The sequence below is a fragment of the Colletotrichum graminicola genome (assembly GCF_000149035.1).
Source record: "Colletotrichum graminicola M1.001 genomic scaffold supercont1.4, whole genome shotgun sequence".
NCBI classification, from domain to species: domain Eukaryota; kingdom Fungi; phylum Ascomycota; class Sordariomycetes; order Glomerellales; family Glomerellaceae; genus Colletotrichum; species Colletotrichum graminicola.
The window spans coordinates 896,405-911,916 of record NW_007361008.1 but is presented as its reverse complement, the minus strand read 5'-3'; the positions used below and the strand labels follow the sequence as shown (position 1 = coordinate 911,916).

At 54.3% G+C, this 15,512-nt stretch overlaps 5 protein-coding genes across 5 annotated transcripts; 4 read left to right on the top strand and 1 right to left on the bottom strand.

Moving 5' to 3' along the window:
- Window positions 1-256: 256 nt before the first annotated feature.
- GLRG_01567 (uncharacterized protein) lies at window positions 257-700 on the top strand (the record flags this gene model as incomplete). The annotated part of the gene is made up of 2 exons (XM_008092252.1): window positions 257-413; window positions 579-700. The coding sequence occupies 2 exons, from the start codon at window positions 257-259 to the stop codon at window positions 698-700; spliced, it is 279 nt and encodes a 92-aa protein (XP_008090443.1).
- An 863-nt stretch (window positions 701-1,563) lies between these two features.
- Window positions 1,564-2,065, top strand: GLRG_01566 (uncharacterized protein; the record flags this gene model as incomplete). The annotated part of the gene is made up of 2 exons (XM_008092251.1): window positions 1,564-1,669; window positions 1,734-2,065. 2 exons carry the CDS (start codon window positions 1,564-1,566, stop codon window positions 2,063-2,065), a joined length of 438 nt encoding a protein of 145 aa, XP_008090442.1.
- A 5,568-nt stretch (window positions 2,066-7,633) lies between these two features.
- Window positions 7,634-8,041, top strand: GLRG_01565 (uncharacterized protein; the record flags this gene model as incomplete). The annotated part of the gene is made up of 2 exons (XM_008092250.1): window positions 7,634-7,719; window positions 7,888-8,041. The coding sequence occupies 2 exons, from the start codon at window positions 7,634-7,636 to the stop codon at window positions 8,039-8,041; spliced, it is 240 nt and encodes a 79-aa protein (XP_008090441.1).
- A 1,666-nt stretch (window positions 8,042-9,707) lies between these two features.
- On the top strand, window positions 9,708-12,445 carry GLRG_01564 (uncharacterized protein; the record flags this gene model as incomplete). Its single annotated transcript, XM_008092249.1, has 3 exons — window positions 9,708-9,869; window positions 10,119-10,951; window positions 11,002-12,445. The coding sequence occupies 3 exons, from the start codon at window positions 9,708-9,710 to the stop codon at window positions 12,443-12,445; spliced, it is 2,439 nt and encodes an 812-aa protein (XP_008090440.1).
- Window positions 12,446-14,447: 2,002 nt separating this feature from the next.
- On the bottom strand, window positions 14,448-15,328 carry GLRG_01563 (ATP synthase complex subunit H; the record flags this gene model as incomplete). Its single annotated transcript, XM_008092248.1, has 3 exons — window positions 14,448-14,722; window positions 15,094-15,178; window positions 15,302-15,328. The coding sequence occupies 3 exons, from the start codon at window positions 15,326-15,328 to the stop codon at window positions 14,448-14,450; spliced, it is 387 nt and encodes a 128-aa protein (XP_008090439.1).
- Between the last annotated feature and the right edge of the window lie 184 nt (window positions 15,329-15,512).

Below are 15,512 nucleotides of genomic sequence, written 5' to 3'. Positions count from 1 at the left end.
CCATTATAGTATTTCTCAATACCTATATCTGTCGTATCAATTCTCTGATCTTCTCTAGTGCTTCGATCGTTTCGCATCTCTTGTCACCAATTCCCAACTACGCCTCTTGGCACATCCTAGGTTGCCGAATCGGGTGTTGAAACTGACCCTGGCCTGTAAGCATACATCTCCAGCTTCCAACCCTATCCCGCGGCTTCTCGCAATGGTTTAAAGACTATTTTAACCCGATCTTAACTCGAAGAAACAAAGGAAAGCAATGGCTGCTGGTTCTGCGAAGCTCCAGACACCCCGCTCCGAGGCCGGAGCCAGCGCCGCTGATGACGGCAAGGCCGCGCCCAGCTGGAACAGCAAGAAGTCCAGAGAGGAGTTTGAATCCTTAAAGTCGAAGCTTCTCGACCAGCGCTTCGATCCGAGTAAGTGCTATCAGCACCAGTCTTTTTGTTCGTTACTCTGGATTGGGGGAGCAGTTCCAGCATCTCTCACATCTCTCGCATCTCCCGTGTTTTGAACAATTCATCAACGAGCAAGGCCGGCTGCGGTTACCGAGATGGAAACCAGTGCTAAAAGCAGGTTGGCAGAGCACTTTCCCGACCCTCTGCTCCCGAGGAACGGCTCTGATCCACGTAATAATCCCAAAGGAACACCGGAGGCCGAGAGGAGGATCGACCGGATCATCGCCGAGTACAGGGACCGGAATTAAGGAGTTGGTCCGCGAGCCTCTCACGGCGGACTGGTCTGCCTTTGGCCACGACGGCCTTATGTGCACCGATTGAATGGTTTGTCGATCTTCTGTGTAGTATTTGTATATGAATGTGTTGTTTTAAGCCGCTGCTTTGTCCCTCTGTAGGAATGAACAAGTTCTTTGAGGGTTTCGACCTTTGCCCGAAAAAACAAGTTTCGCCGCTGTGGTCGGTCCCCTTTTCCCATCTTTTCTCGTCCCGGCAGGCAGAAAGAAATCAATACGCCAATCAACCCCAATGTTATGTTATCGATATGCCTGGGGCTCTTCTGGCGAGTTCGCGGTCCAGTGATGTGGTTCCGCCAGGAGCCGCGTGGAGCTTTGGGGTGAATGGAGTGGTGGTCACGCGGATGGGTTCGGCCGTGGTCATTCACCTCTTCCACCTAGCCGTATGATCTTCTCCATGCCGTCATTACTCGACTCCACGACGTGGAAAATCCAGGCATCCGTACTTCTATTTCGTCTCAACTTGATCATTCATAATAGGGCTGGGAACAGTCACTTATATCAGTTGTTCACATCGAGATCAGGCTCCACCGGCCTTCGACCTATATCTTGGCTGCTCTCAGTTGTCCTTCTTCGGCCTATTCGTTTTCCTCAGAATACCTGAACCTCATTAAGAACACACGAGAGTTTCACTGCAGAATCAAGACGTAGTTACATCCAACACAGTGATTTGAAGCCCAGTCCTGGATACCTCATTATCTTCATCATCAGTCACCCACTTCAACCGCGCCGGACGCCTTTACCTTGGTCGAACAAATTAACTATTAAGAAACACAACCGCCTCACTTCACCCTGAAGTGAATCGTAATCCGGAGAACATGGCCCCGATCATGTTGGACCAGGAGTCTGTCGGGGACGGCTCCCACACCAAGCATCAATCACCAGCCTTCACAACCCCGACGGTTTCCCTACGCAAGATCCGCAGTAAGTCCCAATGCCCATCTCTTAATCCCTAGCTCTTCATGAACTGACGGCTCGCCTGCAACAGAGCAGACACCTTCCAAATCTCGCCGGCACCGCCCCTCCGACATTCTCGTCTTCCCGCCGCCCCCGCTGGCCGAGGAGATCATCATCGTGAGGAAAACGCATGAGGCCGCGTTCCTCCCGAGCCCTAGAATCTACCACAACAGCCATTTACTGCAGCAACGACTGCTCGCGCGACCGAGACCCCAGCCCCTGGCCGCGGCGCAGAAGCGTCCCAGGATCCTGCTCTCGACCAAGAACTTCAAGTGGGTCAAGACTGACGACGCCGTGTGGATCAAGAAGCGACGAATCGCCCTCAAGAAGAAGGGCGTGGAGAAGATGGACTCATCGCGTTGACGGCCGGACGTGACCGGCTTACCTAGCCATTGAGTAATGAATCATGTGGGAGAAGCATACCATGGGGCGTTCGGAAGGCTTTTTGGGTTAGACGTCGTCGCTTCTCCGTATAGGAGTATATCCACACCGGGCTGTTCGTTGCATGGCACGGCGGGTTTACATTTACTAGACTAGACACATCTGGAGAGGTTCCCAATGGGTCCTGGAGATCCTAGCATAGTGAGTTCGGTTGCAAATTATACAAAACCACATTTTGACCTATACGCACGAGCCTCGAGTTAATATGCCTTGCAGGTTACAGGATAAAGATGACCAGGGTCGTTTGAATGAACAGGGGATACTTCCCCTCGGCTGCGACCTAATTAAGCAATATATGAACGTAACCCCAGTGTTTATGAATTGGCAATGACAAAAACATCGGTTTTCAAGTTTACAGTTACCATTTGTTGGCCAGCGACAAAGTGAACACTTGCAGCCACATAACGTGGAGCTCATGAATTCCAAGAAGCCGACCAACGGCATCAGACCACTCGGCTCTGTAGAGACGGGATGCATGCAGCTTGACGGCGTTGGCATGATCAACACTGAAACGACGTCGTGGAAGCAAGGACAAACACAGGAACTGGAGCACCCGAAACAGGGAAGATTGCAACACTGGGTAGCCGTCTTGTCAGGCCGACCCTGCATTCTCTGGTAGCAGCACATGGCAAATAGACGCAGGGTATCAACCCCCCCCCCCCCCCCCCCATCGGCGGAACGCGGGAGCACAGACATCGGCCTTGCATCTACCTACCTACATACATAAGTCAACTACGCAGTACGTACGGTAGAAGCATGAAAGCTCCCGGCAGCTGACGGGTGATTGGTCAGTGAGAGAACCCCCCATCCGAGGGAGTTGTCAATGCGAGAGACGAAGCTGGGCACTGGCACTGGTTGCTTCCCCCCTCCCCCAACCTGTCAGCGCCAGCCAGCGTTCATGTGCAAATGCCAGATGCACGAAGGGTCGCATGAGAATGAAGCACGTTGATTCTTCGACATGTGGCCCCCGAAGCGGGAAGGGGGCAGACGAGAGGGAACTCGGGCCTGAAAACATTTGGACATGTGTTGGGGGACAAGCGACAGCCCGGGGTTGGCGAAATGCAGACCCGGCGGTTCGGTTCGAATACTCTTCGGACGAGGATTGCTCCGGGTTGGGTCTGCGAAACGTTAACGAGGGACAGTCGGTCGGCCGGGGCGTTTCGTCGAGTCGGGGTAAAGAGTTTTCGAGCGCACATGAGAACGGGACTGGGGGACTGCGGCTGGGACCAAAGGCACGATTGCCATAGCACAAGGTACACACGAGTTTCTATAGGAAGGCTGAGCTCTCTGGTTTGAAGGTAAGTTGACGCCTTGGAGCAGACATTCGTCTCACGCCGCATGAAGGGAACGTTGGTCGCTTGACACGAACATGGAGCAGGCAACGAAGAGCGTCCCGAGGGTATAATGAACGCCCGAGCAGCGCCTTGAATACCATGTTCATGCTGCGACTAAGAGCCTAATGACTCGTAAAAGCATATGAAGAATCGCCATTCACTGAACGCTGGGCAACGTCGGATGGAACGGGAACAGAGATGGAGATCCAACGTCGGGGCAGGGGCAGGAGAGAGGTTGACGTAGCGAATTCCACCAGTTACGTAGGGGCCGGGCGGCCTCTCTACCGGTAGGCGAACGGCGGGAACGATTGGTGGGAGTGGTCGACTCACATCCATCATGTACCATGCATGAGGTGAAAAGTCGGGGAGGGGGTTGGATCCCCAAGCGTGAGCTTGTCAGCTTATTCAGCGACGTTGCCCCAGCTGCCAAATAAATCATGGCGTCGACCCTCAACTTAGGGGCATCCCGAAATGTAAGCGTGTGGTTGCAACAACGCGTGTGCCGTGCCGTAGGTAGATTTGCGAGGTGTTGTTGTACCGTCACTGTTCTTCGTCAGCCCCGCTCGTTCGAATTGACCGATATGACGGGATTGTGTAACATGATATCGCCCCGTGCCCTCAGGACGAAGACAATACGCTAGTCTGAGCAGGCCGTCTGGGACGGCTGGATGGACCATGCCGGCCTCTAGTCGACAACAAGCTGGTGCTAGTCCCCAAAGGTTGGTAGGCCAAGCCATGGCACCCATCCATGCTGTGGTAAACCCGCCTCTGCAAAAACCGGCAGGCGCATCACCTTGGACAAGGACATAGTGTACATGACATCGTATCTCTCAGTGCGCGAATAGAAGGCGCGAATCCGACCAATGGCGGCTGGTATTTGCCGAGCTGACAGTGCATGGCCCGTACTCTGTAATGCATCGCAAGCTGACATTGGGGGTTGCTTCGAGACATGCCAGGCCCCAGCAGTGTCTCGATCCGCAGAGTCAACGATACCTACCTATAAAGAGTTGCGGACGTGACGGTGACATATGGGAAATGGGGACCGTGGAGTGGCCTGGCCAAAGCAGAGCCCCCTTTTGGCCCAGCAAGGTATCCAACCAACAACCCTCCCTGCAGGTGCGACCACCATGACAAGATAGGCAGGCAGCTCTGCAGCTGTACGGTTGCAGAGTGGCGAAAGGGGTGTAATGCGTCGGAGCCAATGCTGCCTTCCAAATGTGATGTTGGTTTGTCGACGGTCTTGACTCATCCACCTTGTTAACCGAATGGTCCAGCTAACACATCCACCCCCGCGGGTCACTCGCATGTCAGAATGGTAAGGGTGGCCCGCTGGCGGGGGTCGACGGTTTCCCGAGGAGGATCCCTCATGTTCGTGTCGGCGGTCTCGGAGGGAGGCCGGTGAGAACCCCACAAGCCTGAGCTGAGCCAGTCGACGCCATCGTGCAAGCGTTCGTGTCCTCGCCCCCCCTTTGAATGTTGTACAGGTTATACACATCATTTAGATGGAGCTGTATATATTATCGTTTGTTACCCTCCGCTTGAGAGGCGCGGTCCTGAATTAGACGTTGGTCGTTGGTTGCGGCGAAAACCTCGCTCAAACCGGCGAGGCGCTGGACATTCCTTGGCAAGCCTGTTCAGTTGGTTCTCGAAGGCCGTCTAGAACAAATGCCCCCCCCTGCAATTGCAATGAAGCAAGGTTAACCGATGCCGGACGAGACGTGGATTGTTTATGAAGGGACGATACGGCCCAAAGGCGAGGCCTATATGCGCGCATTCTGAAAGCCGTATTTTTACGTTTGGAACTGAAGCGGAAGAGAGGGAGGCCCTTTGGATATAAAGCCATGTGATGTGTCATCCCTGCATTTGGTATGAATTCGAGGAGGTGGTGGCCGAAGTGGACGCCGCGGGCGGAGGGTAAGTGGAGGCAGGGGGGGTGGCAGCTGCATGGACACTGTCGCTATTCGTACTTCTTCGAATGAGACAATACATACTCCGTATATACCTAGTGTATCCGTACTCCGTACACACCTACACTACCTACGGCAACTGCGTATGCCGCTTGGCGTGGCGGGCGGGCAAGCAGCAGTCATCTTCTCGCCATTACCAAAGCAGCTGTGGAATGCAGGCCACCCAGAACTCTTTGGAAGCCTGTATCCCTAAAACGGCATCCCGAACGAAATGCCTATCTACCCTGCTCGAGAGCAGAACCCCTCACCTCGCTTTACTGAGGTACGGATACGCACGTGTCCAAGGCGGTCCTTCTCAAAGTCGCACAGGTACTCGCAACAAGGTATTCCAACACAGTCGGTAAAACACTATATAGGTGAACATAACATCATGCCAATACTCATTATAATAGAAGGTTTCTAGAAGAAGCCTCTCGCTCTACTCTACACTAGGTACACTGCACTACAGTACACTCTCAACCTAGGTAGATACCTAAGGAGGAGGTACTCAGGCTACCGGCACTAGGCCGGCGCATATGGCCTGTGTGAGAGTCCGGTCCCTTTGTGGGGGTATCGTCCTTTTTGTGGGGTTAGGGAGGCACACCATTTGCGGTAGTACACCGTACCTAAAGTAGTTTACGTAGCAACGTAGGTAGATGGTAGCTACTCTTTGGCCGTCGGGCTGCGACGACTGGCTGACCGCTGACCCAATACAATCAGTCAATTGCTTATTCAACACCAGGCGTGGACTGGAACTGGAATCACGTTTCCTCTAAGCACCTGCCCCAGGCATCACCGCCATCCGTTTTTCCGACAGACACTCGACACCAGGAATTGCCTACCGATCTCTGGGCATAAGATGCAGAACGGGATCGAATAGGACTGAATGTCCAAACAAGCTCCCCTCCCAATAAACAGGCTTGTTTTCCTGCCTCTTACCTCACCCCACCTCATCTCCACGCCCTCTTCCTCTCATAGTCACCTCACCACATTTCGCCTCGCCTCACCTCGCCTTGCCGTGTACCTTACCTTACCTACTTACTACCTTTGCCGACCTCTCATGTTGGTTTCACCGGTAACAACGCAAAGTGCCTTTTTTGCCTTGCCTGGCTACAAACAAGACCCCCCAGTTCAGGGTTTTCCCTTTTCTACATATTCACCAACGACCTCCTTCCGTCTCTGACGTCTCCCGCTTGACCTCATTTTGACTCGATCAACCCCACATCGAACCCGATTTTCCAAGCTATTCAATATTATCAGGAGTCGAGTCCTCCTCGTGAACCTTCCGTCCTTAGGTGCCACTTCACGATCCGCCTTCTGCGACAGCCGCAATCACACTGGCCGGGGGTTCATAACCTCGTCACGGACTCCCTGCCATATGTACATTCGGGCCTTGGACCACCAGTCCATTGTCATCGACTGGAGTGCTACGCTACGCAGTCGCCCCCCTCGCCCCACTCTCACACACAACGCTGGTACCGACACTCACTCACTCGCTCGCTCACTCACTCAACCGACCTACCTGCCCTGCTCTGTTGCTGGCACTGGTACTGGTACATACATGTTGGTCGAGGCTGCCCTGTCCCCGTCCTGCTGCCCCCTTCGAGGTCCAAAATTGTTGTTTTCTTTGCCAGCTGGTTGCTGCGTGAAGTCAATCCAGTAACGCGAGGGGGAAGAGAAAAAAAAAATCAAAAAAGGAAAACAAGGAAGCAAGCGGGCAGGCTTTACCTGAACTCACTCGCGCCTTCTTCCCCTCTCTTCCTTCCTTCCTTTCCGCCCCCTCCCTCCTCTTAGAATCCCCTCCCACCCTCCACTCGTCCGCATCCAATCCACTTACCCTCCCACAACGGATAGACAGTGGCCGACCTTCACCTCATCCCACTCAACTTCTCACCCCCTTCAGAGAAAAAAATCAAGTCTCCAATTCCAACTCCAAAAATCACAACGCCCGCACCTGCACTTGCACCACAACCGCAACCGCCGCCGCTTTCTCACGCAAACAATCTCCCTACACCACTCCTTCTCACGCACACCCACCACCTACCTGCGCCAGGCTTCACCACATCTGCCGCTCAGTCTCTCGCATCGGCCAATCTTTCAGCAGCGCCAGCAATATCTCGGCCTGTTTTGACGCCAACCAAGGATTTAGGCCTCTGCCTCGACTAGGCCATCCATCATTGTTACACGAGAACAGAGGACAACCAGCAACCATGTCCGGCGCCGAGGGCACACATGCAAACACAGGCGGCTTCGACCTGCTGAAGCGGGCGACACAGGCCATGATGTCAGGCTCTAGGTATGTGCCATTTCTGTGACGCATCTCTCTACCACTCTCCTGCCCAATGATACCCCTCTACACTTGTGCCACCTGCCTGAGCATCCATTCTCCTAGCTTTTTCCCCCCCTACTTTCTTCTGGTCTCCCCCCTCTTACCCGTTCTTGTCTACCGCCCTCCTTGCTGCAGTCATACCCGTTCCCCCATTCGACAAACGGAGCCTCTATGGCCTATGGCCTCCTCCCTCAACATCCTCAACATCTGCCTGGTCAAAGCTTCAGCGTTAGCTCGCCTCTCGCCTCTATCCGGTCCGAGATGTGTGACGCCTTACCCATTTGCTTGATATACACCTTGTTCTTCCTTTCCTTTCCTGGCTTGGGGATTTGTCCCTTGCCTGGGCGTGTTGATTTACCGCTCATCAAAGGCTGGAGGAGCCGTGCAATCCATATCAACTTTTCCATCATCCAATTCTTGGCACTGCATGTTATCGAGGCTTTTGCCGTCTGTCATGGCCAGGTCCAAGGTTGTCTTCCCTTCACCGTCGTGGTCTCAACAGGAGCTGGACCCTTGGATAAGCCTCTCGTCTCAAAAGGTGGTCGATAACCCTCCCTCTGCGGCAAGTCTGCGTCGTACATACATGCTACCCAAAAAGCGTGGCGAAGGAGGGGTGGCTGGCGAACGGGGTGCTCGTCCTGGGACGTCCACTGTCAGTCGCTTGTTCCTGCACCTGATTATTTGGAGGAGGATCTTCCTTATCTGGCTAGTGCCAGTGGCATCAGACTGCCGTCAACGGCCCTTTAAGCCTACCGCCGAACGATCCCAGACGATCCCGGACGATAGTCCGAGGCTGCAAGCAACTGAGCCCAGTTGGCCCCGTGGTCTGTCTCCTCACCTCTCCTTTCCTTCTGTCACCGGCTCATCATCTCCGTCGTTTTACCCTTGCCCGCGCCCGCTTTGTGGGTGTTGGTGGCGGCACTCCCCCCATAGTCTGGGGCGTGCTCAAGCTGGCATCTGCTCCACGGCCTACGTTGAGTATTGTCGAGCGTGACATACGATGCATCCATTTGAAAGTTCGGTCGACCCCCCTTACACTCGTTTGCACATGCAAATGGGGAAATCGCTACATACCCCCGGTCCCATCCTACCCCATTCCATTGTTTATCCTATGCCCACCATCTGCCTACCTACCTACCTACTCACTCGCCTTGCCTGAGGCCCTTCTTTTGAGTTGCCGAGGCGGCGATTACACTAAATGGTCGCAAATAGATGAGCCAGGACGCGGGGGCCGCCTGTGCCAGTGCCAGTGCAAGCCCCAAGAGCCAATGCTGCAGGAGGCTTATCGGGCGAGGCCTGACTCGTTCATTGAAAGTCCGGCCAGTAGCCGGAGCAAGTCTTGTCTTGTCGCTCTGGCCTGCAGCATTGAAGCTCTTTCTCCCTGTTCCGTTCTGTTCACCTTGGGCCCAAGTGGGTTGCTTACCCTCCGCTCTTTGTAGCGCCCATTCGCGTCAGGTTCAACTGAAGCGCTCCGATTCGAGTCCTTGACTAGTGGTTAAGAACAGGGCCTTTGCACAATGGAGGGGCGGCTTCGGAACAGAAAAACCCACTTGGCTCTTGTCCCTATTTGACGACACTTCCTTCCCTTTTGGCTTTCTGCGTCATCCCCTACAAACTACGCACCACCCGGCTGGCTTGCGACGGCATCCTTGCTTCCACCCAAACCAGAAGGCAAAAAAAAAAAAAAAAATTAGAAAAAAATTAGAAAAAAATTACCCGTACTTTCCCGTCCGTCACCGCAGGCACACAGGCTGCACTCCTACTCCGCCTCCTCTGCTCACTACACTCCGTCCTCGTCAAGTGGCCGCGGGCTTGGCAGCCGTCATGAGCTAGGTCTCCTACTTTGAGTCTACCTCCGCTTTTCGCCCTCCTGCTCAGCGCGTTCAACCCTCACCGTCCCTGTCGTCCAACCCAGGATTTCCCCCCCTCGCGCATTTTCCGCCACAAATCAAACGATGAACCTCACCGTTAACCACCACAACAGGACCCCCGCGGCCGCAGCTGACGAGGATGGCGCGGATCAGATCGGCTTTGATACGCCCCGCTCCGGTGTGGCAACCCCTCAACCCGACCTCCATGATAAACGCCTGCCGGGCATTATGAGCTACTTCGGCCAGGTTCGTACAGATTCTTCTCACAATTCTGTATCTGCCCCAGTCGCATCGCATCGCAATCAAAGACAAACGCTTCCTGGTCCCTCAACGAGCCAAGTCGAGACGGACGGGAAGGCCTCTCAGGTCAGCTCAGTGGATGCTGTGCCCTGTGGCGATCCTGAACCAACCTCCCCATCACTTCCCCATCATCCCGGAGAGCGGCCCTCATCACCACACACCTCACCCATCATGGCACTGGCTCAGACACATCAGTATCCGACCCCGCCGATATCAAGACGGTCATCGGTGGGCCTTCTCAAGAGAAGTCTGTCATTGCGCTATGGTGAGACACGGTCCGCTGCATCTTCATCTGCGCGACCGTTGCTCCAAAGAGGCATCACAGACTACCCGAAGAAGTGCCACAGCCTCACCCTCATGTCCCAACCTTCAAGCATCGTCACAACGTCAGCTGTGCATGCGCATCACATCTCCAACCCCATTTTCCCCAGCCCCATACCGATATCTCCCTCCTATTTCCACGTTGGTTCAGCGCAAAAAGCCACTTCCCTACACAGCTCTTCGTCAGTTGATCAGCTCAAGAAGCTAACACAAGTCGCGGCGTTCAAGAGCGGTCCGCCAACCCCGACCAGGGCGCTTTCGGCCGCGCAGCCTTCTCAGTCTGAGGAGCGGACGTGCTCCAAGAGGAGCAGCAATGAGACGGTGCCTCCCAGTGGCACACAGACGCCCAGGAGCGGGACCACCGGGGCTCAGGTCCCCGCCGCTCGAGGCAAGCTCACGATCAAGATTGTGGAAGCCAAGGGCCTGAGGCGGGCCAAGGATCCCTACGTCGTGGCTGTATTCCAGAAAACCGAGCTCATCTCGGGTGGCCCGCACTCTGTCGAGGAGGTAGAGGATGTGAACCTGCCGCCGCCGTCCTTCGGCGGCATTCCGATCCAAAGGCAAGGAAGCGACTCGGGTCGGCCCGCCATGTCTATCCCGATGCGTAGCCGTCAAAGCAGCAACACCAGTATCTCGGACTACAACACATTTCGCAATCGGTCACGGCGATCCTTCACCAGCCCCAAGTGGGACGCCGAGGCACAGTTGTAAGTGGGCACCCTTGATTGACCGCTTTACTCTGGCTAATCCAAAACAGCGATGTTGTCGACTCGAACATGCTGGTGAACATTTCTGTCTATGATCATAGCGCGAATGGCGAAGAGTTTCTGGGCCTCGTGGGCTTCCAAGCAAACAGGGACTCCAACAACCCGGTCCGCGGCTGGTTCCCCCTTAAGGGTCATGCCGATACCGTGGCGGAGAATGCCCCTACAGGAGAGATTTATGTCGAAGCCGTCTATCAGCGCACCGAGCGGAAGCACTTTGGCCCCGAAGACTTCCAGATTCTTAAGCTGATCGGCAAAGGTACATTTGGTCAGGTTTACCAAGTTCGCAAGAAGGATACCGAACGCATTTACGCCATGAAGGTGCTGTCCAAGAAGGTCATCGTCCAGAAGAAGGAAGTCGCTCACACCGTCGGTGAGCGTAACATCCTGGTCCGGACGGCAATGTCAGACTCGCCCTTCATCGTGGGTCTGAAATTTTCATTCCAGACGCCCTCGGATCTGTACCTGGTCACCGACTACATGTCTGGCGGAGAGTTGTTCTGGCATCTCCAGAAGGAAGGCCGGTTCGATGAGCGAAGAGCCAAATTCTATATCGCAGAACTGATCCTAGCCATCCAACACCTTCACAACAACGATATTGTATACCGCGATCTCAAGCCAGAGAACATTCTCCTCGACGCAAACGGCCATATCGCCCTTTGTGACTTTGGTCTGTCCAAGGCGAACCTCACCAAGAACGACACAACCAACACCTTCTGCGGAACGACCGAGTATCTCGCCCCCGAAGTTCTCCTTGACGAATCAGGATACACCAAGATGGTGGATTTTTGGTCTCTGGGAGTTCTTGTTTTCGAGATGTGCTGCGGCTGGAGCCCCTTCTATGCGGAGGACACTCAACAGATGTACAAGAACATTGCATTTGGCAAGGTCCGATTTCCTCGGGACACTTTGTCGCAGGAGGGCCGCAACTTTGTGAAGGGTCTGCTCAACAGAAACCCCAAGCACAGGCTGGGTGCAACTGACGACGCTGAGGAGCTGAAGCGTCACCCCTTCTTTGCAGACATCGACTGGGATCTGCTGGCGAAGAAGCTCATCTCTCCTCCCTTCAAGCCGAAGTTGACTTCAGCAACGGACGTGTCCTACTTTGACCCAGAATTCACTAATGCATTGGACAACAATGGCTCTTTGAACGAACGTGCAGCAGCCTTATCCAAGGGCTTTGCCACATCAACGCCTCTTTCACCCTCCGTACAGGCCAACTTCCAAGGGTTTACCTTTGTGGATGAGAGCGCCCTCGACGACCATATGAGAGATAAGGGCCGTTATGACGACGAGGAAATGCGTGATTCTCACAACCAGGACGATGACTGGGATGATCTGGAGGACATGAACCAAAAGAGCAACCGCATGAGCGGTATCGTCCGCACAGCCACCAATGACGAGCAGATGATTGGGGGCGGGCACTTTGACGTCTAAATGAGCGCATTTTGGTTGTGTCCTGGTCATCTTTTTGGGCAGAAGGGCTCCTACTTTGAGGACAAGAAAGTTGGTCAAACTCTTTTTGTGTCTTCCTTTTCACAAGCAAAACACGATCAACATCACGAAGTCAAAAACGAACATTCATGGATTCAGTGCATAAGGGCGGTCAACTTTGCATGTGATCAATAGGGGATTAATCGGTAATGGCGTTTGGGCTGAGAGCGATGAACATTCGGATCCTGGATCGGCCTTCAGAATGCTGCTTTGTAGCTGATCGAAGCACTTACAACAACAAAATACACACACATACACAACGTGCCTTACGACGAGACTCCAAAATCCCTTGGAACCCTCCAGGCATCAGTGATCTCAGCATTTCGCTTCACTCGGCTTCATAGCATCTTTTCCCAACGCATGCATGTATTTTCATGGGCTATCCGAAAGTAGACCCCAGCTGAAGGGGGACAGATACGTTGAAGATGGATTGGAAAGGGGGAAAGCCGTTCTTCTGGCCAGAAGGAGCGATCCCCCCATAGGCAATCACTACACGTTATCACGTGTCGCTTGTTGTTACGGCCGAGGTCCCGGAACTCGAGTTGGGGTGGAAGGTTGCTGCATCCCAGCCCAGCCCTTTACCGGCAGCGACTTTGGCGGGAGGGTGAAGGGAGGGAATTGGCGACCAACTCGAGACCGGGTCGTATGTCTGCGATACTAATTAGTTAGCTGGCTTAAAGACAGCTTAGTGTTTTTCATCCTATATGCCACTATGACGGTGATGTATATATGTACATGTGCATGGTTCCCTTTACTAACTGACGTGTAATTCTTCTAATGCTTAAATATTCTTGTGATGCACAGCAAGACAGAGACATAGACTATGGGGCATGATCCGTCCAGCTGGTATAATACACAAGGACGAGGGTGATGCTGCAACTCCCCCCTTTCTCAAGTCATCAGTCTGTCAGTATGCAAAAGAAAGCAAAGGAGGAAGGGGATCTTTTGTTGTTGGCTTTCCACATGCGAAAAACAAAAACAAAACGCCATTTGCCGTCGTTCCTGTTGTGGGGAACGCCCGCCCCTCTGTTCTACCGAACCAAGACAGGGGGGTCCATGGGAGGGAGCCGCGCGCGCTGGTTGTTGCCATGCTCGTCATGCTCGTTATCATTTCTTAAATCCGCCTTAGTGTTGTTGTCCTTGTTGATGTTGCGCGGGGACCGGCGACCGGGCCGCATTGATAACACACCAGGGGCCCTTGGATGACTCTTTCCCACCTGTGACTCTCAATGCTCCCCTCTCCTCCCTTCTGGAGATTTGTTGTTGTTGGGGAAAAGGGTTGGGCAATCAGACGTGATTACTATACGTTCTACAAGACGGTCGTCATCTTGCGGCTGCCCATCTTTTTGAAAGCCGGACTTATGTTGTTGTTTGGCCGTCTGCCGGGAGTTTCTGGGGTCCACATGCCCACGCCCGTCAGTCTTCTGTTGATTTCGAAGAATAACACGGGCATGGCTGGGTGAAGTAGGGTTTTAGTAGACACACGTCGAGTGTGGCAGGTGGTCTATAGTGCCTGCAGTGGCGACGAGTACGATGCAGGGCGATTCGAGGAACTGAACATGTCACCTTCAAGTGTACACGCATACGTAGTCAGCTAGCAATTGTGTCTCGAGAGTCTTGAGCGCATGCAAATAGCATTCCTAGCCAGCGAGGTTCAGTTGGACAATATACACGGGATTACCACCTCCCAGCACACCTTCTTTCCCCTCGTTATTCAGCTCTCCTCTCCCTCTCCACCAGCACACTCCCACTCCTTCGGCCCGTCGGGGCAAGCGGCAGGGTTTACAAAATTCCGAAAAAGGCAAGAGTTGGAAAAGCACTTTTTCCCCCAGTCGCCCTCCCAGGATGGTTTGTTTTCGATCGGTTGTTTAAGACGGGGTTGAAAATGCGGCGTTTGTTTTAAAAACTTTTCGATATCGGGGTGCCCCAAAAGGGTTGCCCGCGTCTAGTGGTGAGGCTCCTCCTCGTCCTCCTCGATCATGAGCCAGTCGTGCTTGACGGGTTCGCCGTTGGCGGCGACGGCCGAGGCATCTTGGCCCTCGACCTCGACGGCCATGCTCTCGTACTCCTTCAGGCTGGCGGCGAGGTCGGTCTCCTCAGGCGACTTAGGGGTCTGGGGGATGGAGAAGGTCTGAACCTGGCCCTGGGCGTCAGAGTCCTTGACGGGGGAAGGCTTGTAGGACTTGAGCTCCTTGAGGTAGAGCTCCTGGACGAAGTCGGCTGCATCCCAGACGTAGTTAGCATTTCTGGTGTTACGCGGCGACGCTCAGCGGTAGCGGCGACGGGATATGCATGACAAGCTAGAGGGATACGGGTGGAGGGAGGGAACGGCAATGGTCATTCGCCGAGACGACATGACAGAGATCGGGCGTCGGATTGACAATGAGAGGATGGCACCCGACGACGTGTGTTGATGCGAGTTTGCGATACATCGTCACCCGAAGTCGGGGTGCAAAACCGCAGGCCAGCTTCGGAGCTTAGCCTCCCTTGGCCGCACCGGCAATCCGAACCAATCTCCATCAGCCGCCGCCTCCTCCCCTTCCTCCACCTCCGGCGAATCGAACGACTGGGGAAACGAGAGAATAACGAACCTCTTCGCGAGACCGTGGGGGCAATGAATCCCCTCATCTGGACGGCGCTGGGCCTCGCCAGCCGAGAGACAGCCGAAGCGACGCGCTATTTGCACAATTGTCAGTTTTTTTTCCTGTCTCGCTCTTCCGATCGACTGCAGCGTCGAAACTCCGACGGCGGCCGAAGCAAAAAAAAGAATCCATCACGGGAAATAGGGAGATAACGTACAGTGGCGCGGGACAATTGGACGAGCATCTTGATATGTGGACGGTGGCTGGCTCAATTGGGGGACACCGGGGGGGGGAAGGGGGTTGTAGAGGGCGGAACGACGGGTGGTTGAGGGTTTTGTACGGGATGGGAGAACAAGCAGCAGTAAAAAGCTGGAGTGAGCCGGTTCGGTTCTGGTTGGACGCAATGATCCAAACGCTGCGGGATTTTA